The 21587-nt window shown below is 37.8% G+C and overlaps 2 protein-coding genes across 5 annotated transcripts in view; both read right to left on the reverse strand.

Annotated features, from left to right (window-relative positions):
- Positions 1–884: 884 nt before the first annotated feature.
- LOC137920005 (AMP deaminase 2-like) lies at positions 885–16914 on the reverse strand. Its single transcript, XM_068763240.1, has 15 exons — positions 16842–16914; positions 15535–15721; positions 14506–14592; positions 13850–13945; positions 12597–12795; positions 11028–11153; positions 9904–10099; positions 7868–7999; positions 6274–6437; positions 5583–5706; positions 4238–4404; positions 3280–3400; positions 3010–3183; positions 2284–2394; positions 885–1079 (listed from the first exon to the last, which is right to left on the reverse strand). The coding sequence occupies exons 1-15, from the start codon at positions 16911–16913 to the stop codon at positions 885–887; spliced, it is 2151 nt and encodes a 716-aa protein (XP_068619341.1). The 5' UTR covers position 16914.
- Positions 16915–19552: 2638 nt separating this feature from the next.
- LOC137919969 (AMP deaminase 2-like) overlaps positions 19553–21587 on the reverse strand; it is a 72363-nt gene continuing 70328 nt past the window's right edge. For 3 of the 4 annotated variants that reach the window (XM_068763199.1, XM_068763202.1, XM_068763201.1), the window contains one exon: positions 19554–20515. In XM_068763199.1, coding sequence (XP_068619300.1) covers positions 20408–20515 — 108 coding nt within the window. In that variant the 3' untranslated portion in view covers positions 19554–20407. Of the gene's footprint in view, positions 20516–21399; positions 21434–21587 lie in introns of all 4 variants that reach the window. The other variant, XM_068763200.1, reaches the window with a different exon arrangement.

Consider the following 21587-nt stretch of genomic DNA (forward strand, 5'->3'; position numbering starts at 1 on the left):
GAAACACATTCATCCCTTTAAACCTTTAACATCCATAAGTTATCATCCTGTATAATTTATTTATTGTATACAAAAATTCTTACCCACATCACATGTAAGGGACACCTAATATATGAGAAATCTTTTAATTATTTATTCAATACTGTGAACTTCTCTAGTGACATATGATATAAGGATAAATAAAATAAAGCGAATAAAAAGATTTATTCATTTATTTTGAAAAAACAAAGACATCTTCGTGACTCCATTCTTTACATCTCCTGAAAATAAAAGAAAACAATGTAGAACCTTCTAGAAGATCACCGATTTGTTTAAGCTTTATCCTCGCTGATGGACTTTCAGTATTGGTCTTACACCACTAGTTCTTAATGCCTTCCGAATTGTGTTACTTTTATATCACGAGAAACACGGCACACAGAACATGTGGCTGCTAAAGCCTTAAGGCTTGGTTGGTTGGTTATGACCAGAGACCGGCAAACACACTATGTCGTCCTTCCACAAGTCGTTCGAAGACACCGCAGGCCGCTTCCTTCTGATCCTTTTGGAAATCTATGATGGAATGTTATGCCTAGCAGTGGACGAAGCTGTTGAAATTAAGTGGAGCGTTCTTAAAAAAAATTCTTTGATGAATAAAACTCAGGAGTTCCTATAGTAGTAACCGGTCACCGGTAAATCTAAAGTAGATCAATATTTTTGAGGGTAGTCAGAGAATAGTAGTAACGAATGGGAGAGTTCGAAGTAACCCAGCTATAAAGCAGAACAGAATGTCTCTGGAGACCTAAGGTTCTAGAGTCGTGGTGTACAGACGAGCCATTGGAAACTAAATATCCAGCAGTTGACATCAGAGGTTACAATCTGATTTATTTCAAAACGGTTGCACAATATTAAATCGAGGGTAGATCAATATTTTGAAGGTTGTAAGATAGTAGTTTTTGTCTTACCCCGAAGAGGTTGCGCAACTCGTCGAGTAGTGTTTCGTGGCGGTAGGAGACTCTGACGTCGGGCACGTTGGTCCGAGTGATGTCATTCCCCGCGGGCCCTGGCCGCATGTACTGCTCTCCCAGCCATCGCTGCTTCATCTGTGAACCGTTGCGCAGATCATCACCTTTGGCTAATTAAGATTTTCATCACCGACACTTCCTAACCAGATACAAACAGACGGGCTTCCGCAGTTATCTTTTAGTTAGACGAACGACTATAAAGATATACGTAAAAGAAACTGATCTATGAATGTAGATTAAGGAAGGAGATGCAAGAAAGAAGATCTGCAAGCGAAGAATGATATCATGTGAAGCGTAAAAGGAATATAAGATAATATAAAGGTCGAAAGAGAATGTAGAATAAAAATTGAAAAACCCATTTCTCCCGAAATTCTAATGTCACTACCCTACACAAGGGAAGGAGAACGAGGACCCCAAAAACGGAGGTCAAAAAAAATGTACCCGTAAGGTTGTTCATCGCATATCGATACACGTGTGTGGGTTGTTTAATACGTTCCATGCAGGGTACAAAACACAGTTTCCTGTCCAGGCCGTGTCGGTCAATGCTGCCTGATGTTAATTATTTCCATAAATAATGGCCTGACTATATATAACCAACATTTAAAAAACAATTTATTAAATTTTAAACAGATTTATGATTTTAAATAGGCCTAGGAAATAATAAATAAATAGGAAAGCGTCACTGACGGTCAGCGCTGACCGCGTTGGCAGAGAACGTGTTAAATAATATTTGCGAGTAAATATTCAAAGATACCATCCCCTTCTCAATTACTAATACTGGTTTACGCTTTTTAGTGCACACTCTTCAAAATTTAAAGATTCATAGTAAAGCATATTTAAAAAAGAAGAAACACGCAAACGTCGACGACCTATAAGTGCGAAAGAGATTAAAGTACATCGATCAGTATCATTTCATTCTTGGACATACAATGCTAGAGAATATCCCCCTCCCCCATCGATTTTCAATATAACAGACTTGAGGCAGCCTGAATCCAGGATTTTCCAATTCCTTTAACAACGTCACCTCCACGTCACAACGTCCACCTAATGAGTGGACCTTTCCACACTGTAATGCCAGTATTTTACACTCTGTCTGGCATGCCCACTTCAATTGGCCAAACCACATGGCTATGCTAGTTACATTACTTTCTCCGGAACTTCTCACGAAACACACTTTTATAAATACACCAATCACAAAAGAACGACAAATACTTAAGAAAAAGAACGCTAAATACTTTCCACTAGCTCTAACGTTAAACTTCTTGGTTGGCAATAGTGATACCTCGTGAGGAAAGCCCGACATGAGCACGGAGTTGCGCGCCAGCTCGCACATGTCACAGGAGCTGAGTTTCCATGCCTGTGCAGCGATGCTGTACTCTTCCATCAGCGGTTCCTGTGGCAATGATTTCAGTGATGTCAAATATTCCAGACATTTTTATCTCCATTGTCCTTTTAAAAAAATTGAAGATGCCTGCCTCTATGTTTTGACAGAAGATATTGTCAATAACAGACCGTTTCTAAATGGCGCTACTGAACAACTCTGTGGACGGCCCATATTTCTATTGTTCAGAAGTGGACGGTACTACGGTTGAAATGATGATCACCTTTTCGCCCAAAATGTTCTAATCTTCAAGAAAACGTTGTGTTTCTTACCAACCAAGTCTTCATCACCATCTGAGATCAGATAGCACCACAGTAAAGAGTAAGTCAATACAAATAAAAAAGTTAAGTCTGGTATGACCCATTAGTAGATGGCAGGAAGTTGCTGGATGCACCTAGCACAGGACCAGTCATAGTGGCGGTCTTTGGGGTAGGCCTAGGCCTTGCAGTGGGCGTCTATTGGCTAAAAAGAAGACGTCCCACTAATGGGCAAAGACTAGTAAAACTGAAAAAAGAGAACTTTTTTCTCTATTCTATAGATATGTTTCAAACAAAATCAATGAGCCTTCTTTTCGTCTCAGAAGGAGATATACAAATGATTCAGTTCTTAACATGACCATAACGTAACCTTTGTGTAGTGGAACTGAAGTGGATCGTCAGTGCTAAGCGTGACCCGGAGTCCTCGGGCGAAGTATTCTGGGAGTGGGTTGCGGTGGTAACGAAGAAACAAGGAGTTGTTGCTTAGTGGCGACATTGCTATGAATATCTGGGCCAGGTAGTAAAGATACTGGAGCACAGGGAACTGGAAACAAATTGCCGGACATCAGAGGAGTTCTGCAAAGTTTTGATACTGCAAGATATTTACCACTGGTACATATGACTATTCAGTAACACCCACCTTCCTAAGCATGAGACCATGCGAGATGTTCTCCGCGAGAAGGAACCCGACGCTGAGGTGAGCGTTGGGTCCTGCTTCGCCGCAGTGGGGGCGGAGTACAAACGTGTTCATGCTCTGCTCCCTACAAAAACGAATTCGCTTAAAATGTTAACACGACTACAATAATGGCAGAAGAATGGTCACAGCAGAGAATAGATGTAAACTGGCGCCGGATTTACTTCTTTTCAGCCGAAGGATACCCACACACAAAGATCGCTACGATGACCGATCTTGCGCTGCACGCATCTAATATCGTCTTGCGATCGTCTACCTAGTGAGGGGGTTATCCACGCCGCATCTACCACGTGGTCTCGACACGAGAAACCTTTCGTAAATATTTATAATTACCTTTTTTCCATCTAGTCTTTCAACAGAAATAAAAAAAAATCAATGCTGTTTTTATTCGTAGTAAATCCTAACCAAAGTCTATGGAAGGTGTGAAGTCCTTTAAAATTTGCCGGCCATTTGCCCGTGTTCATGTGGTCCATGTATAAATCCGGCCCTGGCTAGTACTTTAAGGTGAACAGACTCTGAATGCATCTTCCAACCCTTCTTTTCTAATAATAGAATTTAAGAAAATGTAAAAAGTAATGAGGAATGAATGAAAGGCGATACAGAGCGAAAGACAGTAGAATTGTAGAAAGAAACGAATGAAAGATAATATGACATATGAAAGAAGAGAAAGAAAATGAAAAAATCTGTGAAAAAATTAAATAAAAGTTAACGAATCCCTGTCTCACAAGATAGGGGGTACGAGAAGCTCCTTATAGTGGGGGCCATAAAAAAATCCTTCTTTTCAGAAATATCTGGGTGAAGCTTTTTGCCAACAGTGGACGTTCCATACCTGGTATGATGATAATTAAAGTAACCTTTGTTTATACTACTTCAACGTCTGCCTGGCGGAACAAAATTGTGTTACCTGCGTATCTGGTTGAGCACGGTCATGTTGGCGTACATATAGTACAGGTAGTACGCGTAGGGGGGGTTCTCTTCGTCGTCCCATTCCTCGGGCCGCTTCATGCTCTCCACCGGGTACGGGTTTTCAGGCTTCGATTCGTCGTCCACGCTGTCGAAACCGATCACGTGCTGCACAAGTTCAAATACAGCTTAAACAGCCTGTTCAAATTTTAAAACAACATATACTACGACCAAACGTGAAAATTGGGAATTTGTAAAGGAGGGACGAGGTTTCGTTGTCCACTAAAGTTGCTCAGAGAACGACTGCTACCCGAAGTGGTCTTGTGTTTCCAAAACACGGTGGATGCCAAAGGAGGCGCCATCTTCCCTCGGAACCTGACTCGGCACATTGCAAAGTGGTATCGACGTTAAGAGATCTGGACCTCTTAATCCATTTTTGAATGTCCTCTTTACCAGGTGAACATAAAGCTAGATCTCGTGATGGCATTCGAGAAGTGGGTAAGCTAACAACTTCGGTACCATATCCGGATAATATTGAAGCTAGCTTACACGGCGTCTCGACATTTCAGGAATTGTCAGTGCATTCTTGTTGACGTATGAGAAGTGAGTGTGCCTTATAACTCTATCACCTGCTTGGAGAGTCAGGTAGTGCGTACGCGCACGGAGCACTCACGTGGTACTGATGTCGGAGACGGTGGAGGCAAGACCTACCGTAAAGTTCCCAACCCTCGAGCGGATGTACCTATTGGTATAACCTAACAGTTGAAAACTCCGGGGACAATATAATCAATAAATTAGGAATAGGATAGACAGGGTGATGTCCTCTTAACCCAACTTTGTTCAAGTCGTAATTTACAACTATCGTCTTGTTACTCGAGCCTCCAGCAAGATTTTTGCTTAGGAAAAATCGGTATAGCTATCGGAATTTTTGTTTTTTCATTGTTTAACTATAAATCATTACATGTTCTCAGTGAGATAGTTATAAGGTATCAACTGTAACTAATTTTATATTTCTAACCTTCTAAGTTTGTACTTTCTTACTGCCTTTTGCTTGATAGGCAGTAGCCTATCTCCAATAAAGTAAATAAATGAGAAATGTAATGCTATAACTTTAAATTTCGCCGATAGATGACACTAGTAGTCGATTTTCTCGCGCTATAGTAATATCATTATCGTCAAAGGTAATATTCCCGCGGATTCATTTTAAAACAGGCATTCGGTTTACTTAGTACAACAGTGTTTCGTATGTGTTAGGTCAGAAAACATCCCTTAAAATGTCATCTGGCAACACTGGCTACAAGTTTGCAAATTGTTATTTATAAGTCCTCTAAAAATCTGAATTTTACCGTTAGAAACATATGCAGCTCGGTGTTGGAACTGGGATTGATGGACACCTGGAATAGCGGGTCGAACAGATTGCTGAGGAACTCCTGGAAGTTCTTCAGGAGCTTCTTGATTCGGTAGATGTCACTGTTGAGACCGGGATATTAAATTAAATTAATATTAAGCATTCCCTGTGGTGCGCTCTCATAGTAGACGTAATTACTCTGGAAAGAATTTACCGAAACTCGGAGTTCCGCTGAGGTCAAAAATCAGGAGATCCGCTGAAGGACCAAGATCACCGATGAAACTCGAAGAATTGCTCGTTAGAGGCTGTGGGCGGAGTACATCGCTCGTGCAACCGATGGTCATTAGGGCTGAAAGGTTCTCGAGTGGCAACCATGAGCCGGTAGACGTGTACTAGGTGGGGGTGGGGGCCTCGCCACTAGCTGGATCCACGACGTAGTTAAAGTCGCGGGAAGTCGCAGGACTGGTCTTCGTGGCGATCTTTGGGGGGAGTGCTGTGCCTTGAAGAAGACAGCATGAGTGCTCCATACGGAACGCCATTACTAGATGCTGGTATTTATCATATAAAATTCGCACAGTCGAAGTTCTTTCTCTGTCAACAAAGAAAGTCAAAAAAAAAGTTATTTTTGGGAAGGTCGGTATATGCGTGTAAGGTATGGTTCAAGTGGCAGCTACAGGTGATTGACTCACTAGAGGCGAGGTACTTGTATGAGCCATCGTACGTGCGGCGAGTGCACGCTGTGACGCAGCGCCCACGTGGCCAGCCTGCTCCACTCATCAGGGCGCTTGCAGTAGATGGACAGTCGCGGCTCCGTGTACGTGTATTTACTGTCCGCTAGATCCGCCATCACCTCCTACCAACAGGACATTGCAGACAGAAAGAAACAAAAAAAAACTTTGCAAGATCTCAAAACGATGTTTGAGTTAACGGAAACTAAATAAGAAAACCATACGCACAATTATTATTAATGATTTCTCAAGAGAATAAAGCCTTAAGTACTCATATATTATATATGAGACTTAAAAACTCATGGAGTCATTTTTAATAATAAAAACATTCAAAAAATGATTATACCTTGACTATGACTAAAAAATTTTTGTCTTTTATTTCCATGTTACTACAGATAAAAATTCACACAGCTATGGCATGATTGAAAACATCTTTTGGTTAAACCATGTGTTTGAAATCGTCTAACTTCTACCGAATTAAAAAAAGACAAATTTTCTGGTTTAAGCTACTATTCTGGAACATCTTGTTTTATTATATACAATAATATCAATTATACAGGATGATTGGTTATAGGTGTAGTAGCTGTGTGAATGTATAACTTGATTAAGCCCACAGATGCCCAGTTCTGGGCATAGGCCTCCGACAAAAATATCTATATAGGGATATACAATAGTCACCACGCTTGGTACCAGGGTTGGTGACTCCAGATTGGTTTTATGATACGCATAGGATGCTGTTGGCCATCCTCTGGAAAATTGTTTTGTGCAGTGATATTCTTATATAATAAAACTTTATTCCAGGAATCGAACCCACGGGTTATCTAAAGTTTCAGTCGCCTACCACTGCTCTACTGAATGTATCAAAAATCAATGGCTTTATTTACAAATTATATATTCATTTATATGTGAGCTGAAAGAAATTCGCTTCAAGGCACAGAGGCCACTCCCAAAAATTGACAAAATATAATTACCTAGAATAATAAATACACATTAAAATTAATTATTTGTTTACTACAGACTACTGCCAAAAGATTTTGTTCTGTCGCACTCAAATAGAAAAAAAATGTTACATTTACAAACAATTTAATGGAATCAGGCGTTACCTTCCGGAAGTCCATCCTAAGTAAGAAAGGGACCAATATTTAGCCACTTCCGCACATGCAGTGGAAGTCGTGCAACAAAGTGCGCCGGCCGCCAGCCCGTTGATAAATGCGCATGCGGCAAACAATGCGAATCACACAACTGTCACCGCCAAATCACTCAACACGTGTTTCACCCCTCCACGGGGCATCTTCAGGAGTTATTTCACACCGATTAGTGCCAATAATGACTCTGTGTTTGCGGGCGGTGCACTTTGTTGCATGACTACCACTGCATGTGCGGAAGTAGCTTAATATTGGTCCTTTTTCTTACATATTTAAAAACGGACACTTTACGCAGGGTGATTTAAAATACGTTTAAAAGCTTCAAATATTTTTGTTGACAAATTAGGTATACATTTATCCCTTTAAAGTTTATATAAGCAAACACAATGTATAATATTAAATTGGAGTACCTTTAAAATGCTCGCAAAATATAACCCGTTGAGGTAGTTGTCTGTTTTAAGAAAAACCTCTCGAAGCCGGCTCTCTCCCACCGGGTTGTACTTCGCGTTGAATTTATCGAAGCGGTGAAACGTGTTCCTGTCCTGTCGTTTTATATTATTAGAATAATTTACTATATGTTTGCTATATCATGTCAGGTTTCCATATTTTTAATAACTTTACTCGAAGTTTTATATTTTATAAGCAGAAGAGCCGACCAAAAACTAAAAAGTTGCTCTTTTAAAATGAAATTTAACAGTGTTTCTATACATTGTAATATCAACAATGTAAATATGTCAGCAGATCAAGATCCACAAATGTCGTTCAACTAAAAAGCCTTAATGCTATTATTAGATTTTTAATGAAAAAACTTCTGAAGTAAATATTTATTTCCAACTAGCTGACCCGGCCAGGCGTTGCTGTGAAAATTTAAAAAGTGGAAATAATTGAATTATACGGTATTTCGTTCACTACAAAATAAATTTAATTAATTTTATAGCGTCAACAACACGTGGTAATTATGCTGTTAAAATGTAGCTTATATGACACGTTCGTAGATTTACCATAGCAGCGCCATCTATTGATTACTTACTCAACCCAGTCGAAAGGTATCGACATCTGTTAGAATCATTTGGAGTTAACAAATAATTGTGACTGTCAAATAATAACAGACAATAATTAGCAATAAATTAAAATTGCGACTATAATTTGAGATTTAAACTATCCTATCTCTCAAGTTAGATCGAACTGCACATGGTGTGCGAATTTTATTATAATCGGTTAAGTGGTTTAGAAGTCCATTGAGTATAAACATTGTGACACGAGATTTATATATATTAAGATAATATAACTATTGTCGCTGTCAAGTTATGTAGTGCTATCAGCACATAAAAAGATGGTAAAAGAGCACTTTCTTGGCTTCTAACATAGGATATTACACGTATATAAATATATATACACATATATACGTATATATATAGTAACACTTATTTTATCTTAAGGCGTTGTGGAATATTGGATGGAATGTTTCGTAGTTTCCTGAACGTGAACCAATAAAATTGTATCGAAGATTGACCTTCTCAAAGTTATACTTACTTAACGTTTACCACAAGTTTAAGTAACTTAAAAGAGAGTCAGGCAGCTTTCAACCAGTTCTGGCGGAAGAACATGAGGAAGACCTATGTCCATCAAAAGCTACAATAAAAATGTTATATTAGGGGGACCGGAAAGTAATGTTACTCTCTCTTAAGTTAAATTCACACGACGACATTTATACAAGTTTTTATTTCTAATCAACAATATATTCACCTTCGTTATCGACAACCTTTTGCCATCTAGTATACAAATTTTCAATACCGGAGCGGTAAAAATCAATGAGTTTTTTTTTTGTAAAATATGTCGACAGAAACGACATTACTTTCCGGTCACCCTAATATATGCCACTAAGGAAGCAGTTCACTCGCAGTCGTGAACAACGGCGTGCTTTGAACGCAATTGTTCATAGTGATGATTCAGTGCAATCTTAACCCTTAAATGCATGACTTTTATTTAAACTTTAAAAAAAAATTATCTTGTAGATAAGTACACTAAAATGCAGAGCAATAAAATAAAATGTATATAATATTTTTTAAACTTACTATTTAAAAAAACCTTATGTTGCATATATACAACACTATGCATTTACTCTCTCATTTTACGTTTAAGTGGTATGTTGCAGTTTTACATCATTATGCATTTAAGGGTTAACACGTTCACTGCGGGCCCAATTTTGAAGAACTTTCAGCTGGTGCGGCTGAGGTCGAATCAGCCTCAAGCTGAACTTCCTAGTAGTGCGGTTGAGGCCTTTTCTGCCTCATGTTCATCAATATTTTTGCAGCCGCCGCACTAGAGAGAAAACACGAGTTTTACGCGCCGCACCAGTGCAAAGTTTACCATGAGGCTGAATCGACCTCAAGCCGCAGTGAACGTGTTAACGCAAACAGTTTGCGAAGACTATGTGTGTGATCACCGCGTGCACGTCAAGCAGGTCGACGTTTAGGTCATGTGCGTCGAGCCTCATCTCCTCGAAGACGGCCTTGAGGGTGCGCGCGTGCCCCGAGTTGGCGACCACCTCGCTGGCTCGCTGCCGCAGCGTGCGCTTCATGAAGCTCAGCAGGTGCTTCTGGTTCATGCAGGACGCCGCGTGGATATGCGTGTCCACCTTCCTACACACGTACACTTTTAATTCACACTTCACTTGTTTAAATACAAACTAATGCTATTCGCTTATATAATTTAAAAGATAGAATATATTTCTTTTTTAATAAAGGGCCCGTTATTGGGGGACTCTTTTTCCTCATACTATTTTTGGGACAGGGATATAAGCCATCATATTTTCACCCTCTCTCTCTCATCCTTTACAATTTCTCTCTCTTTCATTGCATTCATATTTTCTATCATTCTCGCAGCATTCATTTATACTACATTCACGCGTCGCCTCCCAACCCCTGCAACATTTCTTGTTATTTGATTTTCTTGTAACAAAATCGCTAGAAAATGTGGGGGCTCTCTTGTATCTCCAAGAGGAAAGCGATACTGCAAAGCAATGCTCTTTTAAATTTCCATTTCACAAGGCATTACTAAACCCTCCCTGCAGTGGACAGCAAGTAATTGCTTGCACCACGGTGTAGTCCACCGCTGGGTCACAGGTACAGAAGAGGCTGTGTCCTTGAGCTTAAACCTATACAGGTGTTCTGAGAATGGGGCACGTCGTGTCCATCTCCACTTTGCGCCGTACACGGTAGTCCGTCTCGGCGTCTGGGAGGAACTTCCTCGTCGTCGAAGCCGTTCTGCCTTCCACATACCCCCTATTCCATTCGCCCAGTGTGTTCAGCCTTTGCTTCCGCGTCACGAACGGGGCATTCCTCGTATTCCGGTCTTCTTTTAATCTTCACAGCAGCGTTGAAATACACATTGTTTTGTACCGTATTTACAATTGTTATTATTTCTCTCGCACAAGCAGAAACCAGGTCAAATAACAACACGAAAGCAAAGGAAAGCTTTGGTGAAGTAAAATAAAATTAATGCGTAATATGTTCACATCTATGTACCATGTGGCCACTATCACTATACCCCATTTATTCTGCAACAGACCTGATGTTGTAGAAGTCACGGTGCGGTACAGCCTTCTGCAACGCCAGCTCGTGGATCTCGTTCAGCAGCATGTGCATCTTGAACTTCGAGAACAGGTAACACAGGCGCCGGAAGCAGAATGATTTCCTGCAAATTTTTAATTATTTCTAAGTTATGGATGATATCAGGGGCGGCTTAACCTATAGTGCTGGGTGTGCAATGTACACGAGCGCCGCTGTCTCAGGGGGCGCTACCTGAGACAGCTAAGAGCATCGTCTTGGACCATCATGGTATAACAATGACATCACAGAAGCGGCCAGCCATCGCGGTGGCGGCTGTTATCAAACACGAGCGCCCTATGAGCGGCTTCTTTTTCGAACATCTTTTTCGAAATAAACCTTATTTCACGTATTTAAAGTTTAGAAGCGGCCTTATAGGCCGTAACTAATACCATACTGTAAGCTATACCTACTTATAAAAATAGCTGAAAATATTAAAATACTTTCTTAATACGACGGCAAAGCTAACAGTTATATAGACGCGGGGGGGGGGTCTAAGTTTAGGGGGCGCCAAGATTTCTTTGCACACGGGCGCTACACAAGCTAGAGCCGCCCCTGGATGATATTCTCACGTGATACAAACATATTTTGAGGACATAAACACATTGTATACAGCAGAGTTCCCCAAACTTTTTTGTGTCGTAGACCCCTTGGCATGTTTTTCCGTGTTGTGGAGAGTCCTTCTTATCTAAGCTCTGAGACTGCGACTCTCAGGTTTTTACAAGTTCAAAATGTATTGCGACCACAAAGCGAATACCAACATCCTACAACTTACACTTACTTAGGTACTTACATTGGTACTTTTATAAATAATGTAAATATTTTGATATTATAAGATAGTATGATGTAAGTAAATAGGTACTATCAGTGTATGTATCCACTATCGTGGACCCCCATTTTCATTTCATGGAACCCCAATTTTTTTTCGCTGACGTAGACCCCTTGCAAGATGTCATAGACCCCTAGGGGTCGATATAGATCACTTTGGGAATCACTGGTATACAGGATGGATGATTATACATGTAAAAATTTTAATCAAGTGAACGGTATAGCTCTTTTGCTGTCATATGTATAATACAACTTGTTCAAAAATCAATGTCTTCAGAAATGATAAATAACGTAATGTTAATGTAGTACGAAAAAGTATTTTCAAAATACGGATATATATTAAAATTAATTATTGTTCACTATTAGACCTTGTACACTATGTACTGCTAGAAGATAGGTACTGATAGAGTGATTCCAATGTCAAAAGCAGTTTCAATAATGATTACATTTTAAAATGTATCCCGCATATTTTTTTTTCAAAGAGCCTTTTACAAATTAAAAAAACTTAAAAAAACATTGATTTAAAATCGGTCGTTATCAAAAAGTAATAACAATTGGAAATTGAGATTCATTTTTATACAGAATGATTGAAAATAGCTGTAAAAACTTTAAATCTATTTGCTGACAAATAAGCTATATATATATACCACTTTAAATCTACTGCACCTGTAACCAATAATTCTGTATATAGTTATGTACTCACAGTGGGCCGTCGGCGATCATCTCGCCCAGCTTGCCCAGGTCCTCGACGTACTGCGAGAAGGAGACGCAGTGGTAGTTGAGCGGCTGCGAGGCAGCCAGGTCCGCGTCGCTGCGGTACACGCGCACCACGCCGCCCGCCCAGCTGAACACATAGCCCTTGTCCGAAGGCACGTGGCACGCCCACGGCTCGTAATCCTCGCCTCAAACAAGTAAACATTTATTCAGCCGACGGACGCCCACTGCTGGGCTTAGGTCCCCTCCTCAAAAGGTCGCCAAGCTGCCCTTATCGAGCAAATTCTCGCAACTTGACCTTGACTTTGTCTCCAATCCAAAACCTTAAAGTCCTTAATACCAGTATCAGATAATATAGAGAATAAAAGAGTAGAACATCGCATCACTGGTAATCAAAGAGATAATAGGAAAGACAATAAAACGCAACAAATAAATAAAAATATAATCAAAATAATAAACAAGAGTGATCAAATAGCTGTGGTATGAAAAATGTAAATTAAGTGCGATAAAGACAGTAAGAAAATAAATAAAAATTGAGAATAAATAAATTAAACAAATAATATATATATATATATATATATATATATATATATATATATATTTATATATATATGTATATAAAAACGTAAGATTGTATAACTTTGGAGACAAGGCGAAGGAAGTTATGCGATTTATAGAAGTAAAATATGAAAAAATAGGAAACATATTGTAAAGTAAATTACAGGTGAGAATGAAAAACATTGAAAAGGACGAAAGATTTGTATGGAAAATAAATTGATGTCATAAATTATTGTATAAAGACCCTGTTAAACCATCACACGGGTTGAACGGGGTGCCCCAAAGACGGGGTCATAAAATAACAAGAACCTTGAGGTCCGAATGCCTATCTTTTCCGCCCCTTGCGTGGCCCGCTCATTGCCCACTCCAACTTGCAATTCCGCTGAACTATATTGGTCACTTTGATTTACCTACAGATCTCCTCATTCCTGATCCGATCTCGCGGAGAAATCCCTAGCATCGCTGTCTCCATGGCCCGCTGAACAATTGCCAAACAGGTTCCGAGACGGCTTTTCTTTTTTAGCTTGCCATATCTTATAAAGATACCCGGCTAAAAAATCTTACCATATATTTGTCTTACGAAACTTTGAAAAAAATATATAAATCACTATCTACAGATAAAGGATGTGTTCGTAATTTTTGGCATAAAAAGGGACTTAAAAAGACTTTCTGGTAGACGAATACCTTGTGCCCGGTCCTCGGCGACGTCTTCCTGACTTTCCACGGCCGTACTATGCGCGGGCACTCTCCCTGATGCTCCAATTGACACATCATTTATAACTGGCACATAAATAATATACTTCTTCATCAAAATTAAAAAGAAAATAAATGATCCTACGTGTTGGTATAATCGTTGAAAAATGAATCTTATAACTTACATGTAAAAGTTATATTACTCCGCATTGGTTTATCATAGATGAGGGGCGACGCGAGAAAAAATACTACTCAATTATTTTTATTCCTTTTTTAAAAAAAAAGAGTGTTTCGCGTATTTAAAATCAATTCCACATGATATACAGAATGGTTGGAAATATAAACTTTAAGTAGATGAATTTATAACTCATTTTTCATTGAAAAGCTTTTACGCCTATTTCCAAACATTCTGTAAAAAGTAATAACTTTGAAATTTTTTTTCTAATGGAATACTGCTATATAATGCTAGTGTATTCTGGCCGGAACAAAATCTGCAGTATCAGATAGTAGACCATAATTTTAAAAACGATTTTTCTTACTAGATTATCGTTACGTGATTTATTAATTTTAAAACCATTGGATAAGGTACAGTATACATTATATATTAACTATATATATTAACTGATTGTAAAAGATCAATACATTACTTGCAGTGTCGGACCATTTGTAAGGCATTGCGTTCAACTGGTAGGCGGAATTGTCGACCGGTTCGTCCGACGGCATACTGCTGTCGACTGCAAACAGGGAAAGGAAGGATTTTCAAATTTAGAATATATTTCAACCGCTGGATAATATCTTAAACTTGTAGTGTATTCGAATACGTCAATATTTCAATGGTGTCTATACTCTCTCTCTCTCTCTCGCCCTGTCTCTCCCTCTCTCTCTCCCTCTCTCTTTTGATCGCTGACGGAATAAGGCTCTGTATTGTTTGGGAAGACGTTGTGTTTCCATACTGTGCCTTACCATTAATATATGAGTATTTCACAAGGATCTTTTAAATCAAACTAATACGTAAAAACTGACTATCTGCTAAATAACGGTTTACTGGTATAATAATCTTTCGATAGTAATTTCGCTATAATACTGGAATCAAAAACTAAAGTGAATTTGTTTATAAAATGTAAGTAGTTCTTTATTTATTCTTCTAAATAAATTTCATTCCCTTCAAAGTAATCCTCGTTTTATAAAACGCACTTTTTCCAGTCATTGAAACAGTCGGAAGATTCTTTTTCGGTATAGCCTTCAAGACATTTGATTCGGTTTTCATTTCTTCAGTAATGTCAAAATACGAATACGGTGGCAGCGGAACGATATCTGTCGATTTATTGAAGTTTTTTTGCAAAAAAAATTGAATGATTTTAGCACCAACGAAACTAGATGCGTGTTATAAAATTGAAACATTTTAATAAACTATTTTTGTCAATCAGACGCTGGGTAAATGGTATTTACCTTCCTTCCTAATGCCCAGGAGTTCTAAATTACAATTTCACCTTAACTTTTTGATCGCAGTGGTATAAACATTGCACATGAAGTTTTTATATAAATAAATAAACATTTCGCCTCAGAAATTGTGTGCAAGACGATACTAAACATAGAAATGACAAGCCCATATCAATGCAGCTTCGAACGTGTACAATACATTAAAGAATAGTTATAAAATGCGTATGAAGCCTTACAATCCCATTCCTTCAGAATTTTGCTATAGGAGAGGTGATAGCGGGGGCTACTAGGCGTGTCTAATTTGGTGAGGATCTGGGCCAAGTCTTGCGGGAACGACTGCCCCGAGATCTCCATATACCGTCGACGCAGGTTCAACGCCTCCGTCAACATGGCCGCAGCGTGCTCCAACTCTTCAAGCGGCACCTGAACAACATGTTATTATATAGATAATATTTACACCAACTCTTTTTTTATGCATTGACATCCGATAAATGTAACCCGTAACCATAAGGAAAAAAATAAGTATACGAGAAAGTGTAATAAATGAAAGAAGACATAGTAAAAGAACTTGTAAATGATGACAGAAGAGAACTGTAATGAAAAAAAATACTGTAAATTATCTGAAACAAATGTCATTGCCAAGATTTAAGATGGGGGAACGAAAGGTCCCCAAAAAGGTGGCTGTAAAAGATAAGTATAATTATTTTTATACGAGCACTTTCTATTCTAGCACCTTCTCAAAGTTAAAAAAAAACTTACAAAAGGAGAAATTATGAAATCAATATTACATAAGTATTTATAAAAACTAAAACATTTTTATAATAAAAATAAATAAAATTAGTGTACAATAAAAATTAAATCGTTAAATACAAGATATAAAAATACAAATAAAAATAAATTTTTCAACAAGCGTGCACGTTTATTACAGAGTGGTCAAAAACCATGGGTGGCTGTAAAAAATTGAGACAAAAAATATTTTTACTAAGGATAGCAGAGCGTGGTGATTATGGTATATCCCACATAGATAACTTTAGAGAAAATCCTATTCCTTGTAATCGGCACCTATGGACTAATACAATGATTTATAAAGTGCTGTTTTATGCAAACACATCTTTGGTTTTGATAACTATATGTATTTATAATACTCGGTAACATACATATGGAAAGAATACTACATATTCTAGTATTTTTTTTTTGCAATTTATTTTTCGTCACAAGTCAACAGAAGATAGTGGTTGCAGGTAGCTTTATACCGGTCCTATTGGAAATCCATGGAGGTGGCTTATGACTCCAGCTGTGGACTTTCAATGTTGGCATGCTTATTTTTTAGTGGATATAATTTTACTTTTACTTCTTATTGCTATTATATTAAGAGCCGGTGGACGCGCCGTGGCCTATCCACTACCTGCTTTAGGTCGACCGACGACATAGGTCACAGGAAGTGACTGGATATGGGTAGCGTAAGATCGATCATCGTGATCATCTTTGGGAGAGGTTTAGAGGATGCTCTTACGTGGTACATATCACATTGTACAATGCTAACCCCGCTTGTGTGTACTCCATGGACGGAGACCCTCTGGTACGTTACGCCGGCAGCCTGGTTATCTCCAGGCATTGGTCTGGGCGCCGGCAGCCCGGCGACACGCACCCGCGTGCGGGACTCCCTCGACGGTTCTCTAAAATATCCAATATCTATCAGTTGCTTTCTACAAAAACATCTTCATTATAATCTCAGGCACAGAACGCCCACAGCTGGACATGGGCTTCTCTAACATTTCCAACAAAAGCGGTAGGAAACGGTCTGTGTATCCTAATCTTTTAGACGACTTTAACAAGATCGTCGAATGCATAATAGATACATTAATATAAGCCTTTTCCAATAAAAGACTTGTTCTATTACTATACTGAAACCGCAGGAAATCATCTCTTAATATATAAGCATTCCGTATAGAACCCGCCATCTGGTTAACTTCACAAAACTGTCCTTTATTTAAATAGTGATACATTGCTGTACACGGGTATAAAGAGTGCCAGTTCGAGCCGAGGTCTCATTGCAGTGGCCCTTGACCTTAGACACTCGGCGGCCTCCAAATCTGGTAAAATAGTAGTATTTCGCGATCGGAGCTGCAGCTTCCCTGGGAGGTCTTGGATTTCGCTACTTTAAAAGACGTTTCAGTCTAGGTTTTCTCATCGCCCTTCCACATCAAACCCGTGGAATCTGCAAATGACATTTGGCCAACAGAGACAGTCCGGTCCAAAAACATAAACAAAGACTTCAACACCCGATACGTTATCGCCCAACCAAACCCAAGGTTTCAGATCAACGACGTACTTTAAACATAGAGAGCGTTGGATTCTCCCTAGGGCTGGTAGGTCTTAGAGTAAAAACAACATAAAGTCCAAAGTAGAAGTGTGTATTTTCATCAAGCCTAGCTAATATTTATACCGGTTTAAATATATGAAAACAATGTTTAATCAAGAGAAATTGACAACCAATCACAAATCCAAAATATTGTAGAGCGCTCTATTTCGCACGATGTATATAAATCAGGGGTGGTTTAACCTACAGTGCAGGATGTGCAATGCAATGTGGCGCCGCCGTCTCAGGCGGCGCCGCGGCGCACTTGTTCTATGGGCAGCGAAACATAAATACAAAACATTTCGTTTTTATTTCGCTGTCCATAAAACTTAAAACACAAGACGAAACATGAACTATCGCGGTTCGCCGCTCAGTTTCGCAACAGAGATGTGCTACAGGCATTAAAACGATGAGTGTTATTCTGCCGTCATAAGAAGAAAGGCCATAACTAATACCATACTGTAAGCTATACCTACTTATAAAATAGCTTGTTGGAATATGAAAAAACTTTCTTGTAACTACGGCAAAGTTAATAGTTATAGCCGCGGGGGGTCACGCCTAGGGGGCGCCAGGGTTTCATTGCACACGGGCGCTACACAAGCTAGAGCCGCCCCTGTAGAAAATTATATTTTTGTGGAATTCCCCCTTTCGATGAAGATGACGTAATGTAGTTCTTACAATAGAATAATTAATAGTCTTCGAACAACGGCGCATCTTTATCTTTATCCTTTATAGCCGAAGCATTTGATCTCTGTCTTGCCTGATGATGCATCACGTGGCCTAGAATGGCACATGATTGTCTAGAAGAAACTTATTCACTCTTCTCTTGAAGACTCATAAGTTATAATTGGCTGGAAATGGTGAATCAATAGCATTCCGTATGGATCATTCACGAGGTTTACTTTATACAACAGTGTTTATTTTCATTTAGGATACCTGTCTCCTTTCCTTAGGGTTCTCTATTCCTAAAGATATATACTGAACAACTAATACTGAAAGAAAACCGACGTAACACTAATCTAAAAATAAAACGTTTATGGCCGAATGATCCATACTACTCTAAAGTTATCCTGTGTTACAGCAGTGGAGACATAAATTCATTATCAATGAACATAAAATATAATTTTTCTAAAACCAAGAAATATATATATCACTACTTACATACGAGCAGCAGTTGAACGCCTTTTGTGTGTATCGGCCATTATAATTTGTTTAATATAAGTTTTTTTTTTGTTTATTCTTATGTACACAAATATCAATTTGTCAAAGCTACGGCCCCATGGTACTGTATGTTATGATTTAAGTTATTACTTTTAATAATTGACACGTAAGAGTCAATCATACAGTAAAGAGGTTTGTTATTTATCGATCTATTTGCTGTCATATAATTATCGATGAGATAGTTTATTCTTTTCAGCCGATGGACGCACACTGTAAGACATCGCCGCGCATCCAGCGACTACCTGCCACCCCGACCACTGCCACTTCAGACCAGTAATTTTTCGGTACGTCGGTGATCTTGGTTCATCTGCGCATCTCCTCATTCCTGATACGATCTCGCAGCGAAACTAATTGCCCTCTCCCTTGCTCCTTTTTATGAAGCCCGTCGTAACATCTCGAATCATGTCATCACCGGCAACACACATTGGTCATATGAACGTTCATTTTTAAACATTGCGGTATTTTTGAGTTTCGAAGCTTGTAATAAATGTTCTTTAAGGTATATAAATAATCTATACTCTATGGTACAGTTGAACAGTGGTAGCCTAGTGGAAGTAACACTTATTAAGGTATGTAAATTGGCGGGAAAAATAAAAAAAGTCTGTATTCGTGATAGATAATATATTTGATTACAAACGTATAGATACAAAAGCAAATCGGACGGTTTTTTATTATTAATTCTTGACATAAACAACCTCACATGGTTACACAGATTATAAAGTACTGTGTTTTAATTCAATAATTTTTTTTTAAATATTAGCAAAAAGTAAATAATTAGACACGTTAAATACACTGTAAAAAAAATTAAAAACCGTTTTAATAATTACTTACGAAATTTATTGTATGTAATAATATTTTTATAGCAAAGAAAAGAAGCACACGAAGAAATTGCCAGTGATATTTATCACTAGACACCAATAATATACATTAACTGTCAACCTCTCTATTGTAACAAGGTAATTTGCATATTTAGTGATTTCATGCCCTTCGTACAAGCAGTATTTCACCTTCTATAACGCGGAGATTGCCCGGGTCCAAAAAATAATCAGCATTTATCTCATTAGCGAAAATACATTTTCAATCGATGACCTGTATTAATAAATTTTTTACATAAAACACGAAAAAATAGAACAAATGTGAAATCACAAAAAGAATTTTATTTGTATATCTGTACTGTGATATTTACAATGATTTTTATGAAATCCGAATAACGCGGGATTTCAAATATTATATAATCTGTATTTTGTAACTTTTTAAAATTACATAATTTATTTGAAATTAACTGCTTTTATAATATGAGTATATATGTAAAAGTATTTCATTTAAAATGTTCTTAAATCTTCAATTTAAACTCCTTTTAATGAGTTGAAAAATTAAACTTGATTTTTTTTTTGTACATAACACATTATACGGGGTCCTATGAGCACGTCATATGAATACTTCAATAATATAGGAGGATTATGGTAAGTTTTAGTTTAATTATTTTGGTTAATTAATTGGCAAATAAAATCCTTTGGATAAAGAGGTTATTAGACGAGGGATGGGCGCTTGATGCTGACCACGGGAACTCTAACGTTGGGCGGCGGCGGCGTCGAAGGTGACGGGCCACGCGAAAATTGGCGGACTGAGTGGTGAGACTGAAACGTCAAAATGTCATGTTATAATATAATCTGTGAACGGTGAAAATAGTAAAGGTAAATTATTTCATAACTTTTTTTTATACTATTACTCTTTTAATAAAAAAAACATCGATGACTATAATGATAATTTGTTATTTATTTCAATAATTTCAAATAGTTTTATAAAAAAAGTATTTCTGGAAGAAAATTATTGTTGCGTACACCTAAATTTTTTTCTATTTTTTACATTTAACGTAAATAAATAAAAAATACCATTGATTTTATTTTTTTGTAATATGTTTACTGACGAATCTTGTTAGGCGAAAGAGAAATGAACCGTATCTGATAATATATTTTATTTAGGTCATTGCAATAATTCTTTTGTAAAGATTCAATAATAATTTTGTATATTTTAGATCATATACACTGTATTTCTATAAACATACTAAGTTAAAAGAGTATGCAAGCAAAGTAATTAAATATATATTTTCTTACCATTTGCATTGGATAATAAAATCGACATTTTATAGTCTATATAGCAAGGTAACTATGGTAGTACTTACTGTTTATTATCTGTTGACCATATAAGATACCAGCACGGTTACTGTCCACTTCGACAAAGCCCAGAATGGACACGTGACATTGACAAACATTAATACCCAACATATATGTATTTCGTCCCATGGAAATATTTATTGAAATTATTTTTGCCTGAATATATAATGTTATTTACATTTAAAACAGAATAAGGAGAGGTTATTTAATTCGTAAGTCAGAAAATGGATATTCTTGATGACTTTTTCATTTAGATTGAATTTTTTAGGTGATTGTTAGAAAGACGGTTATTTACAGATACATCAAACTCAATATTCTTCAACACAGCTTTGTGCAACATAAGATACCTTCTGAAGGGAACGGCGTGGTGCACCGCTGTATCTATTGTACAAAACAAATTTATTAGACGAATTTTAATTGAAAAAATAATGATTCAAATATTTTTAACCAAATTAAAAACATAGTTAAACTGTTCAGTGTTACAGAATGAAAATAAATAAAGTCATCCTGAAAGTATTGCCATTAAAAAAAAGAA

Source organism: Battus philenor, unplaced genomic scaffold (genome assembly GCF_028537555.1).
Source record: "Battus philenor isolate CCGP_79_NKW_IND1 unplaced genomic scaffold, ilBatPhil1.0.hap1 SCAF_17, whole genome shotgun sequence".
Lineage (NCBI taxonomy): Eukaryota > Metazoa > Arthropoda > Insecta > Lepidoptera > Papilionidae > Battus > Battus philenor.

Excerpts from the sequence above, each read along its gene's own strand:
- LOC137920005 (XM_068763240.1), bottom strand. The coding sequence starts at position 16,913 with ATGCCTGGAGATAACCAGGCTGCCGGCGTAACGTACCAGAGGGTCTCC. Across the intron at positions 10,100-11,027 it reads CGTGACTTCTACAACATCAG|GAAGGTGGACACGCATATCC; the intron begins GTCTGTTGCAGA and ends GTACGTGTGTAG. Across the intron at positions 2,395-3,009 it reads TTCAGTTCCACTACACAAAG|GAACCGCTGATGGAAGAGTA; the intron begins GTTACGTTATGG and ends TCATTGCCACAG.